A 10,401-nucleotide genomic window follows, 5' to 3' on the forward strand; every position below is an offset into this window, starting at 1 on the left:
TAAAATTACAATTTGAACGGGAGGGGGGCCGCATGGGCCCACCTCCCGTGGCCAATTCCAGCCCCGGGGACCCCATCCCCGGCGCATGCCCACATAAATATACTTTTTTTTATGGAGCGGGCTGCGTGGCCCCCCTCCTGAGGCCTCTAGTAATGCTGGGTGTGTTTGTTTTGTAATTAATATAGGACACAGTTGTTTTGTTAGTCGGGTTAATCAACCATTGCTATACCTGTACTTCCACCACATGTAGAAGCTGAATATTGCCAGACACATTTGATCCTAGTTTAGACACAGCATTGGGTAGCATGGTTGAAATCAATGATTGATCCCTGTAGATTATGGGAGTGCAAGAACAATTATAACACAATTAAACAATGAAAGGTGTCTTTATAAAATGAATATCAATGTGTGACTTGCCACGACTCTTAGAATAAAAAGCACTACCAATTGATACAGGATCAAGTAAACTATGGAAAACTTTAGGTTAGAGCCTTAAAGTAAATTGCATCCTAAGCAAGCTGTTAAAGCCAATGAGGTGTATTCTAATGTCCACTCACTCTGACATAGCGAACAGTGCTGTTTTGTTCTTCCTGGGACGGAAGGAAAGTCCGTTTTACTTTGCATTTTGCTTCTCTGCTGACGCCTCCCCTCAACGAGGACTCGCTGGTGTGAGCGAGTCCTGCAACCGGCATGGCTAGTCAAGCGTTCCCAGCTGGAGTCCCACGGGTAGAGGCAAGGGGCAAACACCAGCAGCGAGCCGGGGACTGCGAGGACCAGCATTCTCCAGGCAGCTCAGCTGGTTCCTCTTCCCCCGGCGCTCACGCTCACGGACACGCCCACCGCCTACAAGTATATAACAAAATCACTTTACCCGCGACGCGGGACGCGCGCGGGACGAAGAACGGGGCGAAGCCCGGGCAAAGGGCGGGCCGTCTGTGGCCGTCCGGGGACGACCGAGGACGGGACGGGGCAACCCCATTTCGTTTTCCGCACCGGACCCCATGAGCAACGGAAACAAGAAGCAAATATTCAAGGTGAGACGTGTAGAGTAACAACTGATTCGCCGAGGCGTACACACAGGCATAGGACCTTGGAATGCCATTACATCTCTAGCAAAACTCAACTCACTCTCCCAACAGGTCCAAAATCGTCACCCAAGTTTAACTTAAAAATTATTTCTGGATTTAGAGTAATCTCGTAACCTTCAGTGGATCTACAGGTTACGTTAATGGCACTAAAAAATCTACGATCACGTACAATATATATGAGACGAATGGGTACCGAGGAAGCTGTTAAAAAATCCTCTGAAAAAGCATTAAAGCATGACCAACTATCTTGTACTCCAGCAATTAATAAATACTTTTCCGCTTTACCTCCGAAAAATCACTTACCTACTAATACCTCTGAAGTAGGAAATAAGTCTGAGCACATGGAAACTAATGACGGTAAACAGTCTTCATTTACCATTCACCAAAGCGAACACATCCAAAGTAATTTAGCTCCGGAGAGCAACCAAACTAAGATCTCACGAGTTGAGGATCTTCAAAAATCGGACCATGAGATGTCACATTTTATACCCCTAACTCCGATAAAACCACTGGATAGTCAAATCTGCCTAGAGGATTTCGCCTGTAATATCACGAAATCAGAAAACGATAACTTAGAATTCCCATTAACACAAAAACAGCCCCTTACCAGTTCCCCTGAAAAATCATTTAATCATTACTCGGACCATGCGTCTTTTCCTGATCCCTTTTTGCCAAATTTTACTTCTGGAATCTCTACAACTCCCCTGTCAAAAGCTCTTTTTTCCCTGCAGGAAATCTTGGAATCGGTCCTTAATCATCTAAGACAAATCCTAGTAAATTCTGATGATAATCTCGACGTACAAATAGGTATACTTAAATTCCTAGTAGAGGAAAAAAGGAAAAAAGATCTAATTAATGTAACAACAAAACAACACGATACTAACAATACGCGACATCAGGAAGGCCCTCCAATAAACCGATCAATAATCACATTGTCCCCAACTAAACGAGAAACAAGCTCACAAACATCGGAAGTAGTATTATTAGAGACAAAAACAAAGGAATCAAGGAAAAATAAAAAATCTCCTACTACTTACTCACTTAAGAGATTATTCAGAGAAGATCTAAAAAATACAACCAAACAGTACCCCATTTTTTCAAAATCTAGAAAACCAACTAACTTACATCCAACTGGCCGTGATAAAGATGCTGAGATAACCACTGCCCATACTGATCCCGAATTAGACCAAAAGGAGAAGTCTCCAAGCACTAATGGACCCGAAGACACCGGGGGGAATAAAAGGAGAAGAAAGCCACTAAGAAGAATCCACAAAAAAAGGGCGTAAACTCAAATTCCAAAAACCAACTACTTCCATCAAACCCGATAAGGGCCAAAATGTCGAAACAATTCCTTCTACCCCGATACTGGCGGAATCTTCAGTTACCCATACTATACCGAATGCCAAATCTCTGAATCCAAAAGCTGAAGCTTATCTCCCGGCCCCATTATATAAAAAAACTGGGCCTAGAATCAATGCAGCAAAAGATATAAACGAAAGCAAATCCCAGTTCAGGGAAGGATTACCAACTAAGCATGTCATAATTGAAGAACTCTTCCCCATAGACAACCTGCCATTAAATCGAGGCAGAATAATCAATCTCCTTCAACAAATACCATCTCTACAATCCCTCACAAGTAACGAAATAGATTTGGTGCTCTTTCCGAATAAAGAAAATAATAAATTAGCATTGGCCTCATTCTGGTCACCAGTACTCCCAGGAATAATCATCAGAGAGAAGGAAATCCTACACAAAAATGGCTATGATGTGATTCTAAGATCTGAACCTAGGAAAAACATATACAACAATGGATTAACCGGACTACTTAATACTGTTACTCAAAGTAAAAGCCATTTCTCTAATAACTGGGAAGACTTCGCACCTAACTTTATGGGAAATGACACTCTAAAAATTCAAGTAACTCAAGGTGAAAGGATAGTACGGACCCATGAGTCAGAAGGAAGTGACGCTGAAAAAACAATAAAATCTTGGGCATGGATATCGGAGACATTAAACTGTAAAAAAACTGTTAACTTTCAACAACATTTGGTTTAGCAAAGGTCTGAAGATCACTATATGGAATATGGCCGGGAAAACTGCTAAAAAAAATGATAGAGGCTACAAAAAACTATCCAGACATCCTGGCCCTACAGGAAACGTGGTCAACCACAACCTTCTTTCAAAAAGGATACTATGTTTATGACATTCCTGCAAAAAAATCCAACCGGGGCCATGCTAAGGGTGGTTTGGCAATTCTACTAAGTGAGGAATATTCATGGTCCCAAGAAAACATCGATACAAACTCTGACAACCTGCAGTGCATCAAGGTGGCATTGAAATCTCAATTTACAGCTGTCCATAAGACAATACTGCTCTTTAACATTTATGCCCCTCCCAGTAATAATTATGATGCCCTATTCGATCACACTTTGGAATTTATCATCCACATACTCGATGACCACTCCTATATGCCATACTTAATCTGAATGGGAAAATCTCAAACAGCGAAATCTGTAAATGGGCAAAACTGTTTAAAGAAGAATCTTTTGAAACGTCCCTTCCACGATTCCCTAAAGGTAATAAATCAGACAAGAGAGGCAGGTCATTACTAACATTCCTACCCAGTATAAACGGGATAATCCTCAATGGCAATATTGAAGGAGATATACCGGCCTCACCTACCAGACAGGGAAATGGAACCTCTTCCACTCTTGACTATTTAATCTGCGGGACGGATATAAAGGAGACATTTACTCACCTGAACATCTATTTCACAGAAGAGAGCGATCACGCTCTATTACATCTAACAACCCTCTGGACGGCTTTCACCACTCTCATAAACCAGCCTATATTTCATAAATCTACAATTGAAGTAAATACATCTCAGAGGCGGATCTACTGGACCTCAGCCAATTTGGATTATATAACTGCATTAGTTGCTCATACCCAATTGCTGACCAACATCTATTCAGACGATCTTATAACGAATTTTGAATATATAGTTTACAATCTTAAGAATGTGCTCGAACATAAACTACAACAGGCTAATTACTTGAATAGAACAAACAATAATAATAAAAATAAAACATGGAATACGCCAACTGTAAAAAAGCTCAACAGACTAATTCGAGCCCAGTATCTGAATTTCTCTACAGCAACTAAGGTGGAAATCAATAAACTAAAAAATCAAATACATAGAGAGAAAATCAAACACAAAAAGCAGTTGCAGGACTGTAACTGGGTCGATATCCAATTAGCAGCCAAACATCGTAATCAGCGTAAATACTGGTCTCTGATTGCAAAAATGACTGGATCAAAAAAGAAGCTTGTAGCCATCCCTGTCTCACCGGAGGATTGGGACATATACCTGCGTGACCTTTATAAGTCTAACTCAACTCTCTCTGAAAGGAAGGTTTTAGACAATAAAACGGAAAGTAATGACATCAAAGTCATTAAGACTTCGGCAATCTCTATCGCCACGAATATAAGAAAAGCAAGAAGCACGGGCGCTTCAGGCCCAGACCAGATTCCCATCAAGGTCTTCCAAACTGACCCCAAGGAGTGGAGCCAGATGCTCTCTCCTCTGTTTAATTACATCTTCGACACTGGTGAAATACCGAAGTCCTGGCAGGGAAGCATTATTATCCCTATTTACAAAAAAGGAAACAGAAACATAGCCGGAAATTATCGACAAATAGCGCTGATGGATGCTTCCGGGAAAATCTTTGCAGCGGAAGTATTGGATCGATTAAAAACCTGGGCATTTTCTCAGGGATTAATACCCATGTTTCAGGCAGGATTCCGACCCAATCATTCCGTTATCGACAACATAGCAATATTTCAGACCATCTTAGACAAATATACAGTAGGGAGATCACAACCTATATACGCTGCTTTTATTGATTACTCCACTGCTTTTGACCGAGTGGACAGACCTACCCTGTGGAACAAATTAAGGAGGATGGGAATCCCTGAACCATTACTTCAGGTGATTGTCAACCTTCATAGTAATACATGGTGCCGAGTACAAATGGGGAGCGAAAAGGGCCTGACTAAAATAATACGCACGACCAATGGCCTTAAACAAGGGTGTCTCTTAGCACCGATTCTATTCTCTTTATATTTAAATGACTTACCTTTTTACCTGCAACAAGGCTCCAGTAGGCCTCTGAAGATCGCCGCCCAACGCATACATGCTCTGTTATATGCGGACGACATAGTAATGTTTGATCTTACCCCCTTTGGATTACAACGTCTTCTGGATATTTTACATACTTATTCGAAAGACAACTTTTTAATTCCCAACCTAAATAAAACCAAAGTGGTTTTATTCTCCGGAAAGAAAAAAGGTGTTAAGTACTGCTGGAATCTGGGCGGAGAGAAGATAGAAGAGGTTGAGGAATTCACCTATCTAGGCAGGATTTTCTCATATAACATGAAAAACATTAAACAAATAAACCATCTAAAAAGGAAATGCGAATTACATGCTGGGGCCCTGTCGAGACTGTATTCGGCCACTGGCAATAGGCATTTTTCTGCATTAATAAAAGTTTACAGAGCAAAGATTCCTCCTGTCCTGTCGTATGCCACTGAACATATTGCCATAAAACAGTGGTCTTATATGGATATAAAAGAAGGCCAAATACTTAAGAAGATATTGAAAGTCTCAACATCCACACCAGTGCAGGCGCTAAGACTTGAATTTTCGATTACTAGCGCTTACGCAACAGCTGTAGCAAATATTATCCGGTGGGCTTATAACCTCCTCCACGCTAAAGAAGGCACACTACGATTCTTGTTAAAGATCGAGACCTTTGATAATGTTACTTATCATTCTATCTTCTCTAGAAATATGACAGCGGCATTTCAATTAGCAAAAATCAGCTCTGAAATTTTGTTAACTTGGTCACCGTCACAACTCAAACTTTTTCTAAAATGTTTTACCCCCAAATTGAGCTTTGACCTTGACCACCTTCACTGTAACAATTTATCTCTGTACAGATCTTATACTGAGTCATTGGAGTACAAGCATGAACAGCCATATCTAGGCTTTTCCCTTACTCATGGTGTAAGGAGATCTATCACTATGTTGCGGCTGGGCATATTACCCGTGTTAACTTTTACTTCAATTTGGAGCCCTGGCAGATCTCCGCTATGTACTCTTTGTCAGGGGGGCAACCAGAACATCGAACACCTCTTATTCATATGCCCAAATGCCAAAGTTGTAAACGCCCGGTCAATTTACCTAGATCCTATCTATCGGACATGTAGGATTGTTACTGCAAAAGAACTGTTACTTGTATGCAAACGGCCTCCGAACGAATTTATTTGCTATAAAATATATAAATTTTTAAAACTTTTATTGAAATTGTATTGAACTGTATAGTACATTGTATACTTTTTACAATATTTGTGGTCCTCAGTTGAGTACCAAAACAAATAAAAATCTTTTTGACTTTGACTTTTGACTTTTTGTATTCTAATGTCTTAAAATATATCTAAGTGTGTTGGAGGTCTAATTGTGTCAAGGTTTAGGACAGATCTGGGAAGGAAAATTGTCATATCATCTACCATGCAATGTGGGAGATGATGAGCTCCTTTTTTTTAATCATTTTTAGTTATCCTTAGATCAAAGGTTGCTTGATAGGGATACAGGAGAGAGGGTATCCAATAAAAAGTGCATCCTTTGATATGGTGATTGAGTGATCCAGTGACTTTCCCAATGACTTCACTACCAAGAAAATGTGATGTCATTGATTTGGGTTGGCCACAGCTCCTGGTCAGCTTCCATTTTAGGAATTTAATCAGTGGAGAAGGTTGCTTTGGGGATTTTCCTTCTGAGTGAATGAAGTTTATAGAACATGTCATAAACAGACAGATTTTCTGGACTAATGTTGACTTGAACTCTGCATTAAAGAAGGTCCTGTTCTCTATTACTACCAACCGCATAAAGCTAGATGATGGTTTATCTGATGACCCTCAGCAGGCCACCAGTGGGTATTCTCTATGCCCAAAAGGACACATTCAGAAATAGTTAGTTACAAACAGATAATGGAGGGTACAATAGTTTTTCCTCCTACCTCTATGCTTGTCACAACTTGTCAAGTCTTCCAAATTCCCTTAGGCTAGCATAGCCTCCTGTCTATTAAGGCATTAAAGTGAAGTAACATGCAATGTGCTATTTTGTTTTACAAAGTTGTATTAAAAAGAAAGACAAGCCTGATAATATATGTATATATATAGTTCAAACACAAGTTTTACTAAATAATTCTGGTATAACGTTAAACAATGATAAACGCCCTCTTCAAAAAATGTACTCTAGTTGACTTTTGGAGAATTTTATATTTCGCCCTATTCACTGTATTATCTCATGTATGGAAGCATATCTTTATTATCCTCCATTTACCCTAACGGCACTGCGCCCTCCTATGATTAGAGTCATTTTGCATGTACTTCAATATTTCTAGGCTCCTGATCCAGACCCCAAATCCATAAATCTCTCTTGATTAATGTTTTTCTGACGATAGGAGGGGTGATTCTAGAAATTCCCAAACATCACCATCACTTACTCGCTTAAGACCAACTCCCACCAAATGCAGAGTTTCAATGAAGAAACAGACACAAATGAAAGTCTCAATCAAACTAAGAATATTAAATTATTGTATGAAAGAAGCAAACTTCATTACTATAAACCGCCTCTTTAGCATTTCAGTTAGTGATATAACAGTTTTAATAGGAGCACTCAGCATTTGTGCAGCAATAGATGAAATCAACTTACAGAGTCACAAAGTTCTGCCACCCATAGGATAGTAGGCTGGCTCACACTCTAACAGCAATAACCTACTCTGACCTAAGAAAAGGAAATGTAAAGTCTCTTAGGGGTATTGTCCATAAGGCTAAGAAAAGGGGAAAAGTTCTAGTTAAAGTTCAAGTTTGGCAATAAAGGGTTTCAGTTCTTCTGCTACTGACTGTAGCATTGGTCCATAAATCCAAGGGAGAAAATAATTCAAATCCTCAAAGTTCAGTCAGCATACAAAACAAAGCATGCCGAGCAAAAAAAACAACTGATTGCGATGCATTTCATAAGAAAAATAACTTGAGTGCGTTGCCCCTCTTCCGGGGTTTCTTCCTTTATAAGTTCATAATGAAGCTTTTGAGTCATGTGGTGTCCCTCCACCATCGAAAGACCATAGTCAGTTCATAATACACATTAAGTCATCTAAAGAATAAAAACATCAACAAAGTTTCCCACGTGTGCCATTAGAACAGAAAGATTCACAAGTGTACATCGGCTGTCAAAGAGAAACGTAATAGCAACACACAGAGTCGCAGGTAACTCAGTTCATGGTTTTACCATTCCCATGGGAATGGAATTATGCAGAGAACACAGACTGTGTAGTTTGTGATATGAAAAGCCAACAGTATTCATAGTCACTAAGACATTGTTAAAATTTGGAGTAAAGGTTAAAGCTAGACAAGTCAAAATAGGAAGCCTTTAACTTGACTTCACATTCATTTCATCTAATGCATTTTCGAGTATTACTAAAATGACATGAATTCATAATGACTTTCATCAATCAATATTAATAGTCATGTACTATTTTCATAATGCACTACTTATGCCTAGATATGCTCCATTACTGAAAAAGTAATCAATTTTAGGAATCTACACGTTTTTCTGTTTTGAAGATCTCAATTTTTTTTAAACGTTTTCATAGTATAGATCACTTCTAGGATCATTCCCTAAAATTTCAAACTTCAAGCACATTGTTTAATAATAATACTCCAATATTTTCTCCTCCACGTTATTTCCCCATAGCACTTTTCAATGACACTAGGCCATGTGTTCTCTTTCACGTACTTTATGAAAATTTATACATTTGCATGAATACTTATCTCTTATTTTAAAAGCACTCTTCTACTACTCTAAACTACATTTCCCGTGATGTTTTCTATCTAATGTGTGCAACGTGTAATTTCCAAATTTGTGTTTTTATTTTGCTTTATCATGTATACGTTTTTAAGCTACACGCTCTGTCATGACAAGAGTTAATAAAAAATAGTGCCTAGGCTAGATCGTATAGTGTGTGGTCATGAGGAAAATTAACTCATGACAGAAGGGGTGAGCTTGCAACATGTTTTTTTACCTCCAGTTAAATATAGCAAATAAACATTTAAAGAGTAGGCTGTGTTAATTTCATTTAACGTAATTTTCTAACATTTTTCGTTTTCATTCAGTGACAGGTACAAGGTGTTCGTGGATTTATTTAATCTCTCAACTTTTTTGGTGCCAAGACATTGGATACCAAAGCTGAACCCATCAATGCATAAATTTCTCTACACGGCTGAATGCTGCGACAGCTCCTACTTCAGCAGCAGCAGTGAGGATTCAGATTAAATTTCACATACATTTATGGTTTCAAAGTAGCACGACTACTTTAATATGGTTTCACTTCTGCATATCATGTCGCTATCTATTTATGTAAAAATCTTGTAATTACACTCTGATTAATTATTTACAACTATGTTACGGTACCTTACATGTAAAAGAAAATTGTTTCGTATTTACTATTATTTGGTCAAAAGAAATTAACTGAAACAAATACTAGTGTAAATAAAATGTATATTGTACATACCTGTAGAAGAAATGACTGGATAACGTTTTTCAATTGTAATAAAAACACAACTGTTTATTGCACGATATGGGCACAAAACGAACAAAAAATCTACATAAAATAATAAAGAAAATGAAACATTTTCTAGTGTCCCTTTTGATGTTTGAAATGCGGACTCTAAAATAAACCAAATTATCAATTAAACATTTGTTTAAACGTGATATACTTAAAAGTAAGAAAATATTAACAGTCTGCATTGCCAAAAATCCAATCAAAAATACATACAGTTTTTGAGTTCAATATTATTTCCTTCCAATGTTAGAATGGATATTGAAAAATGGGTAGTCAAGCTATTATTTGACCATGTGTAATGTTTGCAGATGAGAAATAGTTTGGACCACCCACTGTTCACCCCTTTGAGCACCACTGGTGAATGATATTGCCCGCATCGCCTCCAGTAACCTCATGGCATCGTTTGTGAATGGTGGGCACCCCTCCTGCTACCTCTTTACTCTCCCATGGCCTCAGTGCATCATTGGTGAGAAAGGCAGTGACCCCTCCTTCCACAGCACCCTCAGTGTTGATAGTGGATGCCACAAGTCTCTTCTCCATCCACGGCCCTCTACTTTCCAGTACAGGCAAAGCCGAAAAACAGTAGCACAGGGGTGATGTGAGTCTGTGGGTAAAAGTAGAGGTAA

General features: G+C 38.9%; 1 protein-coding gene across 1 annotated transcript in view; it reads left to right on the forward strand.

The window, feature by feature from the left end:
- The window catches only part of TDO2 (tryptophan 2,3-dioxygenase), a 186,914-nt gene extending 177,069 nt beyond the window's left edge, over window positions 1-9,845 (forward strand). The window contains exon 12 of the mRNA XM_078676977.1: window positions 9,327-9,845. Within this exon, the coding sequence (XP_078533103.1) occupies window positions 9,327-9,486 (160 nt within the window). The 3' untranslated portion in view covers window positions 9,487-9,845. The remainder of the gene's footprint in view (window positions 1-9,326) is intronic.
- The last annotated feature ends 556 nt before the right edge of the window (window positions 9,846-10,401 follow it).

This window comes from Lissotriton helveticus, chromosome 2_1, assembly GCF_964261635.1.
Source record: "Lissotriton helveticus chromosome 2_1, aLisHel1.1, whole genome shotgun sequence".
Classification (NCBI taxonomy): Eukaryota; Metazoa; Chordata; class Amphibia; order Caudata; family Salamandridae; genus Lissotriton; species Lissotriton helveticus.